At 63.9% G+C, this 21,469-nt stretch overlaps 2 protein-coding genes across 3 annotated transcripts; one reads left to right on the top strand and one right to left on the bottom strand.

Moving 5' to 3' along the window:
* The first annotated feature begins 2,457 nt into the window (after positions 1-2,457).
* FGF22 (fibroblast growth factor 22) lies at positions 2,458-5,566 on the top strand. Of its 2 annotated transcripts, XM_088018722.1 has the most exons (3): positions 2,458-2,671; positions 5,178-5,281; positions 5,372-5,566. In XM_088018722.1, exons 1-3 carry the CDS (start codon positions 2,458-2,460, stop codon positions 5,564-5,566), a joined length of 513 nt encoding a protein of 170 aa, XP_087874848.1. The 2 variants fall into 2 exon arrangements, with proteins under 2 accessions (XP_087874848.1, XP_087874847.1); XM_088018721.1 differs by having other exon boundaries at positions 5,178-5,566.
* Positions 5,567-7,080: 1,514 nt separating this feature from the next.
* On the bottom strand, positions 7,081-18,521 carry RNF126 (ring finger protein 126). The gene is made up of 9 exons (XM_028126198.2): positions 18,356-18,521; positions 11,011-11,069; positions 10,684-10,747; positions 10,139-10,383; positions 8,968-9,036; positions 8,824-8,893; positions 8,146-8,239; positions 7,864-7,979; positions 7,081-7,782 (listed from the first exon to the last, which is right to left on the bottom strand). The coding sequence occupies exons 1-9, from the start codon at positions 18,428-18,430 to the stop codon at positions 7,633-7,635; spliced, it is 942 nt and encodes a 313-aa protein (XP_027981999.1). The 5' UTR covers positions 18,431-18,521; the 3' UTR covers positions 7,081-7,632.
* Between the last annotated feature and the right edge of the window lie 2,948 nt (positions 18,522-21,469).

The raw sequence follows: 21,469 nt of genomic DNA, 5'->3' as shown, positions 1-21,469 counted from the left end.
CAAAAAGAATATATAGAATCGGGGAATGCAGGAATAGGGTGCTCACAGTGCTGTTCTTACAGGCTTGAAGTCTTAAAACACCGCAATGAGACACCACTTTGCCCCCATTAAGATGGCTGTAGCCAAAACACTGGCAATCACCAGCGTCTGGAGGACGTGCGGAAATCGGAACCCTGACGTACTGCTGGTGGGATGCGGATGGGACAGCCGCGGTGGGAAGCAGTCTGGCAGTTCCTCAAAAAGCGAAACATAGAATTATCATATGACCCAGCAGTTCTACTCCTATTCATATACACAAGAGAAATGAAAACACGTCCACATAAAAACCTGTACACCCAAGTCCAGGGCAACACAATCCATAGCAGCCAAAAGGTAGAAACAACCAAGTCTCTGTCGATACATAAATGATACAGACCACGCGTCCACCACGCACAGGAGCGTCCCGCAGCCGCGGACAGGAGCCAGGCGCCCACACGCACGGCCCCGGGGATGGACCCCGAGCCCACGACGCTCAGGGAGGGAACCAGACACATAAGGCCACGCGGGGTGTGAGTCCATGTGGGTGACACGTCCGGAACAGGCTCATCCGCGGACGGGAAGGGGGCTCGTGGGGGCCAGGAGTTGGGGAGGGGGAGATGGGGAGAGACGGCTGATGGGATGGGGTTTCCTTTCGGGTGATGGAATGTTCTGGAACTAGAGAGAGGTGATGGCGGACAACCCTGTACTGAAAACACTTGAGTTGTATACCTCCATAGGTGAACTGTGTGGTATGTGAATTATATTTCAATGAAGCTGTTATTAAACTCCAACAACACCCGGGGCAGGACAGCTTCCTGGGCGTGGGTCCCACCCCCATCACACAGAGCCCTGAAGATTGTCCTCCTGGGGGGCAGGGTGGGGACACTCCAGGAAGGGAAGACTGAGTTTCTGGCTGTGGGAATCAGGATGTTATTCCAAGTTTGTGCATCGCGGCGCCCTCTGCCCAGCGAGGCTGTGGATTACCTCATTCCATCCTTCCAGGCTTCTCTTCCTGGCCCATTTTCCTGAGGCGGCACTGAGGCTGGGGGAGGTAACACAAATATGCAGGATCCCTCAGGGGCTGGCCTCAGGGCTCCGAGTGTGGGGACACCCTCTCCCATCTCAGTCCTGGGGTCCTGTGGCTTGGGCACACCCCATACATGGCCCTCCTGGGACCAGGAAGAAGGATCAGGGAATCCCCAGAGCCACCAGGAAGGCATCCCAGCTTCTGGCCAGACTGGTTACCCCTCCAGCACTACACTGGGCCAGGCCTGTCACCTTGTCTTCACCCAGGTGCTATTTAAAGGTGCCACCTGGGGCCCTGGCTGTAGGACTGAGCCTATGGGAGCAGAGGGGCAGGGACTGGAGCCCTGGGATGTGTCCTGTGTGGTGCCTTGGGGAAGGTGCTGACCCACTCAGGCCTCAGTTTCCCCACCTGTCAGTGATGTCTCTCGGCTCTGAGTCTGTGAAGTTTCACCGTGCTCCTCTCAGGATCCAGGGCACAGGGTGGCTCCCAGTGGGGCTTGGGTGTGTCTGTAAATGATGAGCAGTTATGGGTGTAAATGGAGCCACCCTCCTCGGACATGCAGCTCTGGACGACGCTGGGGACCGCGTGGGGGCCCCAGTCATCATTCATGCCGCTGTCAGCTGGCCACAGACAGGCGCTCATGTCCATCTGCCATCAGCCCCCTTCCAGCCCACAGCACCCCATCCCCTCCCCTGCCCAACATTCCCTCTACCCGCATGTCCCCCCATGCCCAGCCCTCAGTGAAGACCCTGGCCCTGGGGGCCTGGCTCTTCGGGAGCGCCAGTTTGGAGGGCAGACAAGTCCCCCCGTGGCATGCCCAGTGCGGAGGCCGGGCTGGCACGGACATCAGCCCAGGATTGCCCACCCAGTCTCTGACCCCTGGGCAGCTCTGTTGCTCCCAGTGTCTCTGTCCAACTCACTGTCTGTCACAGGTCGGACTCTCTTAGCCGCCTTTCCCTGTGTCTCTCCCTGTTGCTGTCCGTGTCCCAGTCTCGGAAGTCTCTCTGTCTCTGTCTCCCTCCGTGTCTCTGCGGGCCCGCCTCTCTCACACCCACGCCCCCGCAGCCCCTGCAGGCTAAGCCGGTGACTCACGGACACGCACTCCCCACCCCGCAAGACAAACACGCACGGAGGCAGGAGAGTTTTCCCAAATGGGCCCCGCCCCGGTCGCCTCGTTGCCCCGCCCCCCGCGGCTCTGGCCCCGCCCCCGAAGCGCCCACTGGTCGGCTCCGTGCCCGTGGCCCCGCCCTCTCCCCAGGCCCCGCCCCCTGCGGCTAAGGCCCCGCCCCCGAAGCTCCCTATTGGCCCGCGCGGGCTGGCCCTGCACGGGCGCCCCGCCCCCGCCCCGGCGATGGCCGAGCCGCGGACGCGCGGGGGGAGGCAAGAGCGGGCGGCGAGCCGGGCGCGGGGCCATGCGCGGCCGCCTGTGGCTGGGCCTGGCGTGGCTGCTGCTGGCACGGGCGCCCGGCGCCGCGGGGACCCCAAGCAGTCCGCGGAGACCGCGCAGCTACCCACACCTGGAGGGCGACGTGCGCTGGCGGCGCCTCCTGTCCTCCACCCACTTCTTCCTGCGCGTGGACCCCGGCGGCCGCGTGCAGGGCACCCGCTGGCGCCACGGCGCCGACAGTGAGTTCGGGGAGGGGGTGCGGGGTAGACAGGCCGGCAGGAAGGACAGGGTCGGCGTCAGGAGTAAGGACGAGCCATGTCCTCTGTCCCGTGAGGGTGTGTGGTGTCAAGCCAAGTCACTCCCCGGCGGGGGCCTCAGTTTCCTCAACCGTGAAGTGGGTCCAGCGCACGCGCTGGGAGGGTTGCACAGGTGAGGTAGGGGTCCCAGAGGAAGCTCCCCGCGCTGGCCTGGCTCCGCAGCAGAGAAAGGTCTTTGCAGAATAGCTGAGGGGTTGAGAAGCTGAGATCCCTGGGTCCACTTACAGCGGGGAGGAGGCGACCCCAGGACCCAGCTACCTAAGGAAGTGGAAGCAGAGCTAGGGTCTGAACCCTGGACTCCCCACACTGCAAATCCAAACCCAGAACCCGCCCGAGTGAGGGACCCCTCTCTTTCTTCCCACACATCCTTTTGGTAGATAAGGCACAGAGAGGGGAAATGACCTGCCCAGGGTCCCACTGCTGGGGTGCAGGTGGGGGTGTTGCCGGGGCTCCTTAATGCCCAGAACCTTGTCAAGTTGGAGTCACTGTCCTTGATGCCCTGCCCAGCAAACAGTAGGCACTCAATAAGTGTGGAACGTCTGAGGCAAGAGGAGACATGGGGGCAAAAGAGAAGGAGGAAGCTGGGGATCCCTGGGGACCTAGAGCCTCAGTGACCCTGCAGGCCTGTCTTGGTCTGCTCAGGGCTCTGAGGCCTGGGCTGGAGGGATAGCTAATCACTGGCCACTGCCTGAATCACTGCCATTAGGGCAGATAATCACCCCCTGCCCTTCCAGCTGCTTTCATCGGGCTCCCAAGGCTCTCATTAGGCTCACCGGACAAGGACGATGACAAGGGGACTGGCTGGGCCAGTCCATTGGTGGTGGGCACAGGCAGGGTGTCTTCAGGCTGGATCTTCTGGGTGGTTTGGGACAGTCGCTGCTTCTCTCTGAGCCTCAGTTTCCCCATCTGGGCAGCAATGGTGGTGACATGGTTGATGGCTCTGTATGGGGGAGAGGCGGTTGGAACTCGTCTCTCCTTCATTAATTCTGTAGTTATTAATTGGGTACCTATTGTATGCTGTAGTGGGCACAGGGGACATAGCAGTGACCTGGACAGCCCACCTTCATGGGGCTCCCACAGCAGAGGGTAAAGCAGTTAAACAAGTGAACAGCTAATTTGGTAATTTCACAGGAGACCATGTAGGGTGCAAAGAAAATGAAAACAGGGTGATGTACAGGAGATGACTGGGGGGGGGGGCAGCTTTACCAGAGAGGTCTGGGGCCTCTCCAAGGAGGTGGGCTCGAGTTGACTCTCATGTAGAGAGAAGGACCTGGGTGCCTGATAGTGGAGATAGCAGGTACAGAGATCCCATGTGACATGGGGTGAGCTCCCCATCACCTCAGGCATCCAAGTCCAGACTGAAGACCAGAGGGCAAGGCCTGGACTCCAGAATAGGCCCTGGTACATGGGTGGGTCGAGGGTGTGGGCAGCTGCTCATCCTCTGGGTCCGCCTCGCTGGACTGCTCAGAGTGGGGCAAGGCTCCTCTGGGGTTACCCATCTGCCACTTCCTGGGCCTCAGTTTCCCTCTCTGAGAAGTAGGCCCAGTCGGCACCTCCCACCTGGGGTTGTGGGGTACAGTGCTTGGCCTATGGTTGGGGCTCCAGCAGCAGTGGTGACTATCATGGAGCTGAGCACACCGTGCGGCCCCCCCCCCGCCCAGTCCCACCGCCTCCTGCCACGCCTCCCATCCGGAGCTCCCGTCACCGTCACCTCGATGGCCAGGGCGGGAGGCCGGAGCACCGCCTGTGTGGCTGCTGCTAGGGATCTACACCTGTTCCGCCTCAGGTGTGCCCAGGCAGTCCGCGCCTCCTCTGCCTTGGTTTTCTTAACCTTCACCCGCCAGGGACCTCCCTGCTCTGAGCTTCCAACCTGGCTGGGGCTCCTCAGGGCCCAAGAGGCCGGCCCCCCCGGGCTGACGTCTTCCCACCTGGCAGGGCCCGTCCTGCCTCAGGTCTTCGCACTGGCTTGAGAGTCCTTCCTGCCCCTCCATCACCCCCCATCCTTGGAGTGCTCCTGGCAGGGCCTCTGTGCTCCCCAGTGTCAGGGCACAAGCCAGGACCAAGCACACAGTAAGCGCTTGCTGAGTGTTACCTGCATGAAGGAGCAAGAGGAAGCAGGGAGCGGATGGTGGGCTGCAGGCCCTAACTCAACCCCACCCCCCCCACCCCCCAGGCATCATTGAGATCCGCTCCGTCCACCCCCACCCCACCCCCACCCCCACCCCCAGGCATCCCTGAGATCCGCTCCGTCCACCCCCACCCCCACCCCCACCCCCACCCCCAGGCATCCCTGAGATCCGCTCCGTCCACCCCCACCCCCACCCCCAGCCCCAGGCATCTCTGAGATCCGCTCCGTCCACCCCCACCCCCACCCCCACCCCCACCCCCAGGCATCCCTGAGATCCGCTCCGTCCACCCCCACCCCCAGGCATCATCGAGATCCGCTCCGTCCGCGTGGGCGTCGTGGTCCTCAAGGCCGTGCACACGGGCTTCTACGTGGCCATGAACCGCGGGGGCCACCTCTACGGGTCGGTGAGTGCCGCTCGTGGGGCTGCCGCTGGGCGGGGGTCCGGCGGGGGCGGGGGTCCGGTGACCCACCTCACACACGCGACGCCCCCGCAGCGGGTCTACACCGCCCGCTGCAGGTTCCAGGAGCGCATCGAGGAGAACGGCTACAACACCTACGCCTCCACGCGCTGGCGCCACCGCGGCCGGCCCATGTTCCTGGCGCTGGGTGCGCAGGGCGCCCCGCGGCGCGGCGGCCGGGCACGGCGGCACCACCCGTGCACCCACTTCCTGCCTGTCCTGCTCTCCTGAAGTCCCCAGGCCCGCGGCACGCCTGAGCGGCGTGTCCAGGGCCGGCGGCCGGCGAGCTCAGGCCGTGGCCAGGCGTGTCTGCTCCCTCGTCTTTTCCCCAAGCGCTCATGCAGTGTCTGCCGTGCGGTGGGCTGCGGGGGCTGCTGCAAGACCCCCCCAGACACGGCCTGACCCCCACGGAGCTGCTGAGGCGGAGGGGGGTGGGCACTGAGTTGAGCAGAGGCCACAGGTGTCCAGGCCCAAGTGGGGGGTGGGGCACGGAGGCCCCAGAAAGGCCCCCCCCCCCGGGGATGGAGCCTGAAGGACATGGCCGTGTAGTCACCAAAGGGCTGGGACATGGCCTAGGCGAAGGCTCTGAGGTGGGAGCCCATTGGGGTGTTTGAGGCAGGGAGGAGGTGGGAGAGGCTGGGGCACAGGGAGGTCTGAGGGCTGGGGGACAGGGAGACATGGACATGCCACGGGGTCACCGGTCCCCGTCCTGGTCCCGGGACCTGGGACGTGTCTCCCCACGCGGCAGAGGCGACCTTGTCAGGGCCCCCGAGGAGGGGGTGGCCCTGGGTTCCCGGGGGGGGGGCGTCCTCACGAGGCCCTTACAAGGGGGAGGCAGAGGGTGGGAGTCCCAGAGGTGGGCAGGCCCTGTGCGGCTGGCGGTGAGGATGGAGGGGGGCCGCGGGCCAGGGAAAGGCTGGAGCCGGGTCTCCCGGGGGCCCCGGGGGGAGGAGGGGACACCAGCCTTCCATTCTGTATTTCTGAGCCCAGAACTGTCAGAGAATCGGTGTGTGGTGGTCACAGCGGCCTTAGAGCAAACACACAGGCGCGCGCATGCGCGGGGGGGGGGGAGTCTGAAGCTGCTTGCACTGCAACCGCGGTCAGAGCTCCTGCACTCCCGTGGGGCGGGCAGGGCTGGGAGTGGGAGTGGGTGCCACGTGCAGGCCACGGGGGCCCCGTGCCAGCATCCTCCAGGGGCTCGGTGGGACCCGGGGCGGCCGTGGCTGCCGCACTCCCAGCGCCCGAGCCCTCACCGCGAGGCTGAGCCCCAGCGGAAGGAAAAGGGGTGCAGAGCCCCGTTCAAACCCCAGCCGAACTGGACCCGGCAGTTCTGCTCAGGTGTCCCACTCCGGGCGAGGTGGGACATTCTGCGTGGGGAGGGCGACAGTCCCTGGGGCGGCGCGCGGGCTCCCACCCCTCCCCGCAGCCCCCTCCCACTAAAATACAGAGGTTGAAGGCAGGGAGCGAGCAGACGGAGGGCGCTCACTGCGGTCGGTGGAGGCAGCTGGTCCCCATAGCCACGCAAACATGCGCGGTCAGCGGCCCCGCGGACAGGGCTTTTCCGGCGGCTGCGGTCTTCACGCTCGGGGAAGCTCCGGCGTCTTCGGGCGGCGGGGGCTGCCGGCGCGCTCCCGGGTCGGGTCTGCGGCCGCGGAGCTGGCTACGGCCCAAGGAGCCCGACCTCGCGGCCGCACAGCTCGGCCCGCCCCCAGCGCCCGCGCGGAAGGAAAACGCCAACCACCTGCTTCTCTTTCTAAGTAGGTGTATTTTTAAATAGCTTTCAAGATACACATATTTTTTCCTTTAAAAAACGTCTGTCGGAGCAGTTTTGTTCTTGTTTTGCTGGTCATCCTGTGGTCCCGAGCCCCCTGCGCTCGGGTCGGGGGCTGCTGGCCCCTCCAGGCGTCGCGGAGACCCCGGCCTAGCGGCTCCACCCGGTCTTTCCACAGATCATGCAGGGCCGCGTGTGAGCTAAAACGTCCATTTATTTCAAAGCAGTAATAATTTAAAATTATAAAAACCTTTCCGCCGTTGACTGTGTGGAGGGTGAGGTTAGAGACAAACGGGTGGGGGAGCCGGGGACGCCCCGGGGGCGCCGTGCGCCCAGGCACCGCCCCGCCAGACGCCGTGGGGAGGGCGGAGCTTGCTCTAGCCCGGAGGCAGCGGGAGGCGGCGGGAGGCAGCGGTCGTCCGAGTCTCTGCCCGCCGCGGGGGGGGGCACCTCCTCCTCCAGCTCGCGGCGCCCCCCCCCCCCCCCCGCCGCCGCCGCCCCGCAGGGCCCGGTGCGGGCGGGGGGCTCAGGAGTTGGCGGCCGGGTTCTCGTTGCTGGGCGAGCTGGAGGAGGAGGAGGACGACGACGACGAGAAGCTCACGCCGCTCAGGCCCGGGGGGTTGGTGGCTGTGTTCTGACCCGTGAGGCTTTTCCGGCACACGGGGCAGCTGTCGTGCTTCGCGGGGACAGAGGGAGGGGCGGTTCAGAGACGGCGCGCGGGGGCGGGGGGGGGCGCGGGGGAGGGGCGCCGGCTCACCTGCTGCAGCCAGGGCACGATGCAGCCGTCGTGGAAGAGGTGACTGCAGGGCAGCTGCCGCACGCGCTCCCCCAGCCCGTAGTCATCCTTGCACACGGGGCACTCCAGCCCGGAGCCTGCGGGACAGGCGCCCGTGACCCCGAGCCCCGCGGGGGAGCCTGCCCGCCGCCCCCCGCCCGGGCACGCAGGGGCTGAGGCCCCACCCGGCATCCTGGGCGGGCGGGGGGCGGGGAGGGGGGACGGACGCGGACCGTGTCGGGACGGGGGCCGAGCGCCACACACCTACGTGTTCCTCGGTGACGGGGACGGTGGGGAGGGCCTGGATTTTCTCTTTGTCTGCAGGCGGGGGGCCTGTGTTTTCAAACTGATTGAGAAGCTGAAAGACAAGAGGCCAGAGTGCCGGGAGCTCGGTAGGCAGGCGCGGCCCCTCGCCCCGAAGGGCTCTGAAATGCAAGGCTGGGTTACCTGCAAAAGCACCAAGGCCGTGTTTTTCCTGGTCCCCGGACCCCCCCCCCCCAAGGCTGAGCCCCACGCTCCTACCCACCCGTCCGCATGTCCAGTCAGGGTCACCTTGCACCCAGGGCACCTGCAGCCCTGGGGACAGCACGACCCCTCCCAGCACCACGGGTCCCACCCAGGGGCTGGTCCCTGAGGCCTCCTGTCAGCTAGAGCCAGAGAGTTGGGTCCTGCCATGGCGAAGTGCGCCAGTTCACCCGCGAAAGGCCTCACAAGGGCCGCCAAGTTCACGGTGACCACCCCATCCCCGGGGCAGCTCAGGAGAATGTGGAGGTCCACGTGGGGCACCCCAGCCTCGGGATGGGAGTTATGGAGAGCTGGGGAGCAGGGCATCCACACCAGGGACCCTCTCGGCCTCTGGGAGCAGGGCCCGTCAAGCTCCTCATCCTCAGCAGAAGGAAAGACAGCGACCCCCGTGCCCTCCTCGGGGAGGTGACCCTGTACCTGCGTGATGATGGCATCCAGGCCGTTGGCCCCCCAGGCGTAGTCCATTGGGTTTGAGTGCAGGACACCCCTGCGCAGAGAGACCTGGGGTTCAAGTGGCGGAGGGGCTGGGCAGGGCACAAGGGGACCCGCCCACCTACTCACCAGGGGCCCAGGCCCAGGCTGGGGATGCTGGCAGGAGTGATGATACCATTGACCAACTGCTGGATGATCCTGGAACAGAGTGGGAGGCCCAGCATGTGGTCAACACCCTCTGAGGCTGGGCACCCCAGAGGAGGAAGCAGAGGAGACACGTGTCCAGCTTCGAAATTCACAGCGTTTAAAGGCCGTGTTTTCAACCAAGATTTGCAAAGGCTCAGCCACGAGACAGACCCTCGCCGATCTCTGGGCCAGCTGTCCTGCAAGCCTGGACAGCGCCTGTGAGCGCGAACCACGTCACGTCCGCCCCCTATCTTACAACCTGGGGGTGCATCCCGGAGATCCCCAGCCCTGCCATTCGCAGCAGCCCCGAAACGTGCTGGCTGAGGTCGCGGTGAAGCCAAGGCCCGAGCCTGGGGCAGCCGCTGCAGGGCAGCGCACAGACAGGGGACACCAGGGGCATCAGGGCAGCCCAGACTGTGTCCTTGGCTGGCATCGGACAGGACAGAACACATCGGGGCTCCCCGTGCATCGAAACCCATCTTAAGAGACACAGGCGCCGCTCTGTGTACGGCCAAGTTCCAGCTACCAAGACGCTGGAGAAGCCTGGCCCTGTCTCCTCTGGGGGTGGGCCCTCCGAGGAACGTTTCCTTTTTACCCCCAGTCCTTCTGAACAAGCCTCAGCTTTCAAGGGAGCCGTCCTGGTGCCAACCCCAGCATGGAGGGAGCTTGGGGCTCCGCTGAGGAGCACGGATGCCAGAAACCCACCCCATTTGCCTGCCGCCCTGGGAGACAAGGACCCAAATGGGAACCAGCCGTGTCTGAGCTGATGGGCATGCGGGCAGGGGGTGCAGGGGAGAGGCAGAGACCCCTCTCAGAACGACGGGGGTAACTGAGTGGACAGGAGGGCCCCTGGCCCTGTCCAGGTCCCGCCGCATCCTCAGGCCCTCGGGCCACACTTTAGGGTCCCCCTCTGCACCCCATCAGCATGGTGGGCTCAGGCAAAATCTGCCTGGATGCAACGGGGAACTGCCCTGCCCAGGGGTCAGCCCCAGAACTAGCATCCACCCCCTCTGTGCCCACAGAACCTTCTAGAAGGGCAGATGGTCAGTCTGCCTGAGTCGGGATGGGACAGATTTTAAGACTCCCACCCGCTGGCTATCCCGAGGTGCCTCACCCTTCCAGCGTAGGGACGCCTTCGTGCCGGCCGGTGGCCCGCCGTGCAGTGAGGCGGGCGCGGGGCTGCCGGGCACCATACCGGTGCCGGGAGTGTTGCTCTCTCTCCCGCCGGCTCTCGGGGTCCCTGCCCTCATCGGCCTGCACCCCAGGGGGGAACGTGGGGATCTCGAAGCTGTCGTCAAAGATGCCGAAAGCAAACTGGCCGTAGCCCTGCGGCAGCGTGAACAGGTGCTGGTCCACATTCTGTGGGGAGGAGGGCCGTGATCACGGGCAGGGGCAGGAGCCCTGAGCTGCCACCTTGGGTCCTGCCCAGCCCAGCCCCTTGCCTGGACCCCACGTTTCCTCCGTGCGCCGAGGGGTGCTGTCCTGGGGTCAAGGCTCTGAGGGATGGGGACACACCAAGGGGACCTTGGCATGTGTGGGATAAAGGAGGAAGGAGAGGCCCAGCAGTCAAGGGTCAGGCGGGAGGAACAGTCCTGCAAGGCGAGGGGAGGGGTGGGTAGCTGCCTGCAGGAAAGGGGCGCAATCTGGGGCCAGACTCACCTCGAATGGTGGCCTGCTCTGGTCCGCGGGGGCTGTGGAGGGGGCGGACCCATTCTCTGTACTCCTGGGATGACGGGCACAAGTCAGCAGTGGGGGTGTCCCACCGGGACCCAGGGCTACTGTCCCCCTCTGAAACCCTGCCCATGCCCTGGGTCAGGAAGGGGGGGCCATCTCCCCTAAACCCCCCCACCCACCATGGCCCATCCAGGCTCTGTCTGCCCCCAGAACTGAACCAGCATTCCATGCAGCACCCCGTGTCCCGGCCACAGCCCCCCCCCCCCCCCCCGAGGGGCCTGGTCCGGCCAGCGTGCACCTAGGCTGTGTTACCTGGTCTCTTCTGGAAGCTCCTCAATAAAACCAGACTCGCACCTGGGGCAGATGTAATCCTGCAGAGGAGAGGGCAGTGAGTGCGATCTTGGGGGCCCTGCCCTCAGGCTGTGCTAGCTAAACATGCCCACAGGACCGCAGCCTGCAGAGGATGAGCTCCAGGCACACCTGTGAAACTGCTCAAGCCCAGAGTCAGAGCTGGCAGAGGCCCCGCTGGGTGGCCCTGGGTGGGGCCTGTGCGCGGACACCCATCAGCCGTAGCGTCAACCTCTGTGTCTCAACGACTGGAGCCCCCCGGACCTGCTGCCCTGGTGCAGGTGAGGCCCAAGCTCCCAGGTCATCTCCCCACCATCCCACAGTCCCACAGTCCATCAGCCTATGTTCCTCGGGACGACAGAAGCCATTTCAAGGTCTCCACTCAACCACATCAGCTGTTGAAGGCTCTGACAAGGCCTGTACCAAACGGGCCAGCTGATGTGGGTCCACCGAGCAGTTCCTGACTTGCACAGATGGAGAACATTCTGTGAGTGCCCCCCACGTGCACAAAGAGGCACCTGCCCCAAGCTCCGGGGGAGGGGTCACATGGGTGACCATGGAGCCCCAGAACTATGGAGGCCTCAGGAGCTCAAGTCCCAGAAGGGGGCCACGGAGGGTGGGAAGCACCATCCAGGCACAGGGACCAGCCTGTGGGTGTCCTGTGGTGGCATTTCTGTAACGTTCCAGCAGCCCTGGCACAGGGCCTGTGACCCCATCCCCACTGGCCACGCCCCCCCCCACCCCTGGCCCACCAGTGCTGTCCCAACTGGAGAGTGGGCAACTGGCCCCAGGGGAGCCACAGGCACGAGCCCACAGCCGTGGGTCCCAGAGCCACACAACCAGCCACCAGTGCGGGGTCTGCCGCCGCCTGCTGAGTGGGAGAGAAGGGGGGGGATGGCTGCTGACAGTCCCAGGGGAGCCACAGGTAGAAGGGCCAGGTCCCTCCCTCCATCAGGGCAGTGGGCGCCACCACAGCACAGGCCACGTCCCCTCACCTTCCCACACGCCGAAAGCAAAGGGGGCCCCAAAGGACACTGTCTGAGCCAAGTGGGGAGCACAGGAAGGAGGTGCACAGGTCCTAAGAACTGGTATCCAGGACGTATAAATGACTAACAGCTCAGCAACAAAAACACACACAACCCAGTGAAAAAATGACCAAAGAACCAAGACAGTTCTCCAAAGACACATGGATGACAGTGAGCTGGAGGACGCTCAGCACCGTCGGGCAGCAGGGAAAGGCAAACCAGAGCCTGGAGACACCACCTCACGGCGGCCAGGACGGCCCGACTCCCAACACACAATGACAAGTGCCGGCGAGGACACGGAGACCTCAGAACCATCCGCCACGCCGGCGGGGACAGTCACGCGGTCCCTCGAAAAGTTGCACACGGAGTCACCGGACGACCCTGCAATTCCACGGCTGGGTACACGGCCGAGGCACGAAAACGCACGTTCACACCAAACCCGCAAGTGCACGTCCACAGCGGCCCCACTCACGGCAGCCAAAGGGCGGCGACAGCCCCAGTGTCCGTGGGCAGGTGGATATGGCCCACCCACGCAGGGGAGCGTCCCGCGGCCGCGGGCAGGAACCAGGCGCCTTCACGCACGGCCCCGGGGACGGACCCCGAGCCCACGACGCTCAGGGAGGGAACCAGACACAGAAGGCCCCACGGGGTGTGAGTCCACGTGGGTGACACGTCCGGAACAGGCTCATCCGCGGACGGGAAGGGGGCTCGTGGGGGTGGGGGTTGGGGGAGGGGTGACGGCTGATGGGGACGGGGTTTCCTTTGAAGGTGATGGAATGTTCTGGAACTGGATGAGGTGGTGGGTACAGGACTCCTGAGTGTACAGGAAACAACAACGAGGGCACACTGTGAACAGGTGGGTTGTATCTCAACAAAGCCACCAGAGGAGCTGCAAGGACAGCACCCTTTGCTCCTCCGAGTAGGGACGTGGGGGCAACGGGCAGCTCTGCAGCACAGTGAGTGACCAGCCCTCAGCACGTGGGGCGAGGGTTCTCACTGCCTGGTAGAGCCTCCAGGGGAGGGAGGGTCAGGGCACCGGCTGATGTGGCTGCAGGTGTCCGTGGTGGCCTCGGTTAGGATCCTGGGAATCAAACCACCGCTGGGCATGGCCGTGTCACAGACAATACTGGGTGTCTGCCCAGGGTTGCCCTTGGCTCAGGGTGGGCAGGAAGGTCCAGGCTCTCTCTGTGTCTTGGTGGAGCCCACCCCACACACACACCTGCCCTACAGATGAGACAGAAACCAGACGTGTGCCTGCCGTCTCCAAGCGGGATGGCGGGGCTGGGGAGGGCCTATGTGAGAAGCTGTCCCTCCCTCTCATCTGAGCATGCCGCCTGTCCCCAGCCAGCCTGGAGGAGCCAGAGCAGGGCTGGTGTGGCAGGCGGCCTCAGCCTGACCTGCTGGCAAACAGGCAACCTCTCCTGCCATTACTGAGGCTTGCGGCTGCTCCTGAGCGTCACCTGGGAGCGCCACCTCACACAGGGCACAAGCTCCTCATCCACTCTCCCGTGTGGTCAGCTCAGGACACCCCAGCCTGGCCACTCCCGCTCCCCTGCCCCATCCAGGCCACCTCCACCTGCCCTCTCTTCTCAGGGCCTGCACACCATCCCCTTTGCCAGAGTGTTCTCCCCCGATAGCTACCTGGCTTGCCCCCTCTCGGAAGTCGGGTCTCTGCTCAAACGTCACCTCCTGGCTGCAAGCCTCGGACTCCCCACCTGTAAATGGAGGATGGCCTCAACCCTAGGGCTCTGAAATCCAGCAGCCACTGGGGACCGGAGGGCTACGGCTCCACGGCTGGCTGTGGTCAGGGCCCCGCCTCTGTGTTCTCTGTGAATCCAGGTTGGCCTGTCGGAGCCGTGGCCCTGACACCGAGGAGTTCAGCAGGCTCCACCCTCTGCTTCTAGGCAGTGGGGAAGGGACCAGATCTGGGGGTGTTCCAGTGCTCTCCCCCTCCAAGGGCACACCCCAGAGTTTCTCTTAAACCCAAGGAGCCAGTAATAGAAAACTGCAGCCAAGCAAGGAGACCCCGGATGGAGTGTTTGCAGCCCACAGGGCAGAGCCTGCCTACCAAGCCTGGGTCCAGGTGGTGGCAGCCCCATGCTCCCAGCCCTCCAGTGTGAGCACCTGTCTCTAATCGATGGCTCCTCATGGTGAATTAGTGACCTCTCCCCCTAGGAGAGAGGAAGGGGACCACCGCAGCAGCATCACCAACAGTGGTGGCCAGAGCACCGAGGACAGGATGGACAGACGCTCAATTCTCTGAGCGCTCGCTCCTCATGCTCAGCCTCCATGATGCGCCTAGGTGGTGCGGCTCAGCCCTCCTCAGTGACGGGGAGGTCAGCTGGGATGGCCCTCAGGAACAGGCACCAGCCCTCATTCATGCGCTCCTTCACAGCATGGCCAGGCAAGTACGGTTACATCGGGGAAACTTCGGCAGGAGTCAGAGAGGTGGCTGGCCCCACAGGATGGTCTGCTCTATGGTGACGCTGGGCTCTGTAGGCCCAGGCCCATCAGGGCCCCTCCAGAGGAGGCAGAGCTCCAAGTGCAGTGCAGACATCGGAGGGACAGGGACTCAGGCCCAAACACAGACGCGATGGGACTCCCGCACCCCTGCAGCCCCCTGCTCAGCAGCCCGCGAACCCCAGGAGCACACCTGCTGCCCCACACAGCCGTCCTCAGCTGTCACTGGGCAGAAGGACCTGCCCAGACCCCATGGGAAAGCTGGCCCTGCCCCTCACCACTCCCCAGCCCCCTGCACTTTATTCTTGGGGTCTCAGCAGCCACCACATCCCACGTTCACACCCCATCTGTCCCCCGAGCATCTGTGAGCATCATGCACACTGCCGAGTGCCGGGGAGCAGAGCCACACCAGGACCTGGCAGTGTGCGAGGCCCGCTGCGAGCCAGAGATGTGCGCACACAGCCCAGCACTCGTTTCCACCCAGGGGTACCCGATCCCACCTTCCTTCATCTTCCCAGGGTGCTTCTGGCACCACTGCCAGCCAAGACCCCTCAGGACAGGACACATGTGCCCACCATACTGGGGGTCCCCTCACTTCGGCCTGCCACATGGCTCAGAGGCCTGGGGCTCCCCAGGGCATGGCTCAGCCCAGCATTCAGCCACCTCTTTGGGGCTCAGCCTGCTTCCGCCCCTAATGACTTCAGACCCTGAGCAAACACCAGCCCTCTTTGGAGTACCCACTGTGTGGGGCTGCAGGGCGGGGTCCATGTTCCCCGGGGTGGGGGTGGGGCAGCTCACACATCGAGGCTCCCTAGGCATCCCTGGTGCCCGATCTCAACTCCATGCTCTGCACTGCCAGCGAACCACCGGAGTCAGTTCCACACTTAATCTCCCCAGGGCCCCGGTTTCTGCAGCTGCAAACGGACAGCTCACCACGGGGCAGGGCCTCCCTGCCACAAGCAGGGCCCAGTACAGCACACAGCACACGGCCACACAGGGCCGTCCGGTGGCCAGAGGGTCCAGAACGAGGCCACATGGTGCCTGGGAGGCAGGCCCAGACCCATGGAGGGCTCCGTGGAGAGGACTCCACTCATTCTGCTAAAAACTGAGGGCCAGGACTTCTCCAGGCCCCTCTAGGAGCAAGGGCAGCGGGCGCGTGAAGAGCGCGAGGGCAGGCCGGTTCTCTTCACCCCAGCACCCCTCCAGGCCCCGTCTCTGTCCAACCGTGCACTCAGGACGTTTCTGAGAAGGAAAGCAGTCACCATCAATGAGACGACCGGCGGAAAGAGGACCATCGAAGGCACAACAAGGAGCTCAGGGCGTGAGGACCCCAGACTTCCACCTGCTCCGTCCACCTGGTGGGACCCTGCACCTCCTGGCAAGCCCTGCGGACGCCAAGCACGGCCGGGCTCTGACCATGGACGCTCTGCTTCCACAGACCCACAGTCACGCCACCCAAACCAGCAGCACGTCCACCGCATCCCGAGTGCTGCCGTTTCCCGGGAAGGATCGAGTCTGGGCTTGTGCGCCAGCGGGCCTGTCTGGCTCCTGCTCCCACATGCCCTGCCCCAGCTAGGCCGCAAGCCTGTCCCTGTGCGTCCTGTGGGTCAGGTGCTGGGCTCCTTCACACACACACACACACACACATGCTCCCACTGGGCCCCACTGAGTGGGCACGGGTTAGCTCCTCAAACCCATCTTGCAGGCGGGGAAACTGAGGTCCAGGGACGTTGAGCGCCTCGCCCAGAGCCACATGGCGGAGACGTGGCACAGCTGGGTGCGGCCTCAGCCTGATCCTGCAGAGAAGCCCCCGAAAGCAGGTACTGTCTAGGGTCTTTGGAGGGACCACCGCAATGACAAAAATCTAAGGTAGGAACTGCACACAAGCCAACCCCAACGCCCTGTAGCACAGTAACACCGGCACCACCTTCCCATGAACAGAACACGCCGCCACGGGGGCTAGGACCTTCCACCGCTACCAGGTTAGCTGAGTGTGCATTGCCGGCCCCACAACACCAGGGGTGCCCCTTGCTGATAAACAGTCATCCCGTCTACTGCGCCTCGTGGAATCCTACTCCAAACCCACAAGCAGGCACACTCCTTACTGTTACTTGCTTTTACAGAATTCACCAGCACTCCCAACTAAATATTTGCCATCACTTACTCAACACTGGCTCCCTGACCAGCCTATAAACTCTGAGGACAAAAGTCAAGGATACCTTGACACCCCTGGATTCTGTGCTTAGGAAGGTCCTCACCAGCCTGGCGACAACTGCAAGAGGTCAGGGTCCTCCAGGTCCAAGGCCACGCGGCCAGGAAGCGGCCACACCTGGCCAGAACCCAGGCCCTGTGCTGGCCCCAGAAGAGGCCCAGAGCAGACAGCTGTGCAGACACTGCCCAGCCCCAGCACAAAGCAGGCCACTCTGGGGGAAGCCCGAGACCCAGGGCCTGTTGCGGGGCTCCTACCAGCTGCAAGGGGCTGTATGCAATTAATCTACGCTGGTGAGCTGTCAGGGGACCAGCCCCTTCCTGCCATGGTCGAAAAAGGTTCCGAGTTGGGGCTGCAGAAAGCCGGAAGGAGGCAGAAGCAGGACTTCCGGGAGGGAGGCCGAGTGGGGCAAGTCTCAGCGCCCGCAGCAGGTGCTCACACATCTGAGGTTTCATTTTGTTTTTCCCTCTTCTCCTGAGAAGGAAGGAGCCCCTTGCCTCTGGAAGCCACACCTCCCTACCTTTCCCGGCCTCCTGGGCCCAGACACCGCTCTCTGCTCCACACCCCGACTTCAGCCCACTTTCCTTCTCTGTGGCTGGGATGATGCCGAAAGACTCCTTCCCCGGCCCCCTCCCGGCCCCCTCCTCCCAGGGGTCCCCACAGCTGGAAAGGCAGATCCGAGTCTGGCTCTGATACCGGAACAGCCTCCATCCACCATCCACCACCCACAAGCCAGACGACGGTGGGGAGCATGCCACCCGGAGATGAAGTACAAGGAGAGCACCTAGAAGGTGCTCAGTAAGTCCTCACCGCCTGCAGCCCCTTCGCCGAGGCCGGGGAGGGCTCCCAATCCCACACCTCCCTCTTCCCGTCCCGCCTGAGCTGGCCCAGTGGCAAACGTCGGGACCACGGCTGGCCTGAGCTTCCCGGGGTTTCAGATTTTGCACCTGTAAGGCTGGAGAGGGTCGGATGGGACCACGGCTTTCCCTTCCGGCCCGGGGCAGGGAAACACGGGTCCCACCCCGGACCTCCGGGATGAGGAGCCTGGAAAACTGTAACCTTTAACAAGCGGCCCCCTCCCGCACCACCCGGTTTGAGGCACGTTGGCCCTAAATGAGCAGAAAGCAACACCTGGCCACAGGCTGGCCTCACCGCACCCCCACCCCCCAACTCCAGGGAAGCTCAAAAACGCAGGCCCGGGTCACAGAGATCTGCCCGGGGCAGCTGTCAGGCCCGGCCCAGGTCCACCGCCTTCTCGTCCCGACCACGGGAAAGCGGGCGGGAGGGGGCTCCACCGGGCGGCCCGCAGCCAGGCGCCCGCAGCGTCGACCACGCGCGCCGGGAACGGCCCCCCGGTCCCCCCACCTCTCTCCCGCTGGGCGGCGTGCCGAGCGCAGGTGACGCGGCCTCCGCGGGCCTCAGTTTCCCCATCGGGGACCGAGGCCACGCATCTGGGGTCATCGGCCTCGCTGCGCCCCCGGGGGGCGGCCCCCGCCTCCGGGCCCTCCGCAGAGACCCGGGCCGACGCCGCCCGGGCCTCAGTTTCCTCGTCGGAGCCAGCTCGCCTCAGGCCGAGGGAGAGAGCTCCCGCCCGCCGCCCCGGCCCGGGCCTCACCGGCAGGCGCGGCACGATCTCGACCGAGCAGCAGTGGCAGAAGTACCGTCCGGGCTGCGGCGACGCCTCGGCCATGGCCACTGCCGCCTCCTCCGCGCCGCCCGCCCCCCGCGCGGCGCCCGCCGCCGGCCGTTTGCTGCTCCCTTGCCGGCCGACGCGCCCGCGCACGCTCACGCAAAGCACGCAAGGCACGCACGGCGTGGGGTGGAGAGCGCGCGGGAGCGAGGCAGGCGGCGCGCGCGGCAGGCGCCGGCCCGGACGACGGTGGTCGCCGAGGGACAAACTCGGCGCGGCCGCCTCTCGCTGGCACTCCGGGCAGGGGGGCGGGGCCAGGCCTGGACGACCAAGGGCGGGGGGCCGAGGAGGGGCGGGGCCTATCTCCTTGCGCACGGTTCGGGGGGCGGGGGTGTGGCTGGGGGCGAGGCCCGGCTCCGAGCTGCGAGGAGGCCGGGGGGCGGGGCCTGCCTGGGGTGGGGTCGAGCCCCTCCTCTTCTCCAAAATAGGCAAAAGCTTCCACTTCCCTCACCGTATCTCCCACCTCAAGTACCACCGTTCCATCCCCTCCCTGTTCTGGCTGGTGCGAGGCACCGGGCGCGCTCTCACCTCCGGGCCTTTGCACTGGCTGTGCCCCTGCCGGGTGCACCCCAGACACCTGGGTGGCTGCCCTCGCTTTTCTCCAGTCTTTGCTCAAATGTCTCCCCTACTGAGACGCCCTTCTCAATATTTCCACCTGATAAACGGTAGGGTCGGCCCCACAGGAGAAGGGATGTTTGTATCTCGTTCCCAGCTGGACTCAGGACAACGCCTGGCACACAGGTGTTCCATAAACCCTCGTCCAATGAATGCAGAGGAGAGACCCATTCCGGGGTCGAAGGAGGGCTGCCCTCTGTGCCACAGTATGACCCATGGGAGAAGTGAGTCTGAGGCCTGCTGGGTGTGGCCTTGTTTCTGAGAACGAAGGAAGCCTAACCTCCCCCCCATCCCACAAAATTAATCAGCAAAAAATTCGTTATCACCCAGCACAGGCCGGGATCAATTCTGAGGTTAATTCCAGCCCAATCACGCATTTATTTATTTATCCACTCAACAAGACGTTCATTGAGCACCGGCTGCATACCAGACCTTGTGATGGGTGCAAGGACCCACACAGCGTGGAAAACAACTCAACGGGCAGTGAAAATGGCTCCGTGGCTCGGGGAGACACCCCAGCCCCATGAGATTGAGCCAGGGGATGTGTCCCTAGGGTGGTGCCAGCTCTGCCTGGGGAGACAGACCGACGGTTTCCTAGGGGAAGGGGCATTTGAGCCAGGGCTTCGAGTAATGAATAGGAGTAGGTTGGAGTTGGGCTTCCCACAAAAGGGGCCATTGGAACCAGAGTGCCAAGCAATTAAAAATTGGAGCCTATATATAAAAGATCTTGAATGTCAAGAGGCTAGGGACAAGGACTTGTCTGCCAGCCAGTCTTGTCCCCCTTAAGGTTCAGGGGTGATTCCAAGCCATTCCTGCTCTGGAATGGAAAGCATGCTGGTCCCATCCCTGGGAATCCAGGAAACCCCAGGTCCAAGGAAGGGCAGTTTGCCTCAGGCCTCTCATGCCCAGCCCCTTGCCCATTTCACACCACAAACATGTCCATGCTTTCATTCTGCAGAAGTTCATGAGGTATCGCCCAAGAGGCCTGTGTTCAAGCCCCACCAAGCCTTGCTGGCTGTGTGTCACTTAATTCTCTGTACACATGGCAGAACCTGCCTCCCAGAGTTTTGGGACTGGATGAGGCTTGGAGCACACATGGGTGTGCTCACCGGACCCTGCTGCCTGCCCTAAGCTCATCTGCCCCTCGCCCACCCTTCCCCCAACCCAGCCTCACTGGCTCCCTTGGGTGGGCCAAGCTGCAGCTAACCTCGGGACCCTTGTCTGGTCACGCCCTCTGCTGGGAGTGCGCTTCCCACCGTCCCTTCTCCTTCCCTGCTTCTCGGGAGGCTGCCTCAATCCCTTCCTGAGGGAGTCCCCTCCCATACTGCACCCTGATGCCCAGCACCCTCTTTCCTTCTCCTACAGCCATCCCTAAATCCAGGAGTTATCAATGGCATCGCCTAAAACATGAGACGAGTTCTCAGCCTGTAGTCAGTGTCCCATAGATTCTTGTATACATGAATAATTAGTGAGACCCTGGGGCGCCTGGGTGGCTCAGTTCATTAAGCGTCTGCCTTCGGCTCAGGTCATGATCCCAGGGTCCTGGGATCGAGCCCCACGGAGCAGGGAGCTTGCTTCTCCCTGTCCCACTCCCCCTGCTTGTGTTCTCTCTCTCGCTGTGTCTCCCTCTGTCAAATAAATAAATAAAATCTTTAAAAAAAAAGATATTAAAAAAAAAATAGTGAGTCCCTGCTGGGTGCCCGCCCCAGGCACAGCTCTGGGAATGCAGTGGGAACAAGAAACCAGGGTTTTGTATATTGTAAAACTAAGAGCTCAGTATGGGCCTGAAGTTGAATCTTCCTGCCAGCACCATGATGTGAAGACAACTGAGTCCCCATTTTACAGCTGGGGAGACTGAGGGTGCACACAAGGTCATGCAGCAAGGCCAGGACTCGAGCCCGGGGCCACTGGGCCTCTGTGTCCTCTGTGTGGGCTCTTGCCTGCTGGCCACCCTGGGGCTGGGCATCGGAACGCCAGCACTCAGGCCATGTCTGCATATAACCCAGTGGCTCTGGGGTTCTGGGGCCCTCAAGGCACCCGTTTGTGGCCAGGGCCCTGCACAATAAAACACAGGTGGCTCCTGATGGGTTTCCCAGCCTTTCCTTGAAAAGGCTTTGAGAGTGGATTATGGAGGTAGGGTGGCACCTGGCCCCTACAGATCTCCCAAGGGCAGGACCATGCCTCCCCCTCAGACTTCCCACAACACGGTTGTGCTCCCCTCTTATTAGACACTACAGGACAAGGACAGACAGCCCCTCCGAGACGGTCTTCCATCTGTAAAATGGGTCTCCCTCCTGCCTCCCAGGGCGGCTGCCTCTGTAAATGGCAGCTGTCTAGTCACCAGACCTTTGTGTGTGCCTTCCCCTCTGCCTAGAGCATCCTTTCCTTCCGCTGCCACCATGCTGAGTCAGGAGCCTCGTGGGC

The sequence above is a fragment of the Eumetopias jubatus genome, unplaced genomic scaffold (assembly GCF_037043125.1).
Source record: "Eumetopias jubatus isolate StellerSeaLion01/CBP00866 unplaced genomic scaffold, mEumJub1_p1.0 scaffold_1, whole genome shotgun sequence".
Lineage (NCBI taxonomy): Eukaryota > Metazoa > Chordata > Mammalia > Carnivora > Otariidae > Eumetopias > Eumetopias jubatus.
The sequence above is the reverse complement of the archived record's forward strand: the minus strand, read 5'-3'. Positions and strand labels throughout refer to the sequence as shown.

Excerpts from the sequence above, each read along its gene's own strand:
- FGF22 (XM_088018721.1), top strand. The coding sequence starts at position 2,458 with ATGCGCGGCCGCCTGTGGCTGGGCCTGGCGTGGCTGCTGCTGGCACGG. Across the intron at positions 2,672-5,177 it reads CTGGCGCCACGGCGCCGACA|GCATCATCGAGATCCGCTCC; the intron begins GTGAGTTCGGGG and ends CCCCACCCCCAG.
- RNF126 (XM_028126198.2), bottom strand. The coding sequence starts at position 18,430 with ATGGCCGAGGCGTCGCCGCAGCCCGGACGGTACTTCTGCCACTGCTGC. Across the intron at positions 11,070-18,355 it reads AGATCGTGCCGCGCCTGCCG|GATTACATCTGCCCCAGGTG; the intron begins GTGAGGCCCGGG and ends TCTCCTCTGCAG. Across the intron at positions 10,748-11,010 it reads GAGCTTCCAGAAGAGACCAG|GAGTACAGAGAATGGGTCCG; the intron begins GTAACACAGCCT and ends CCGTCATCCCAG.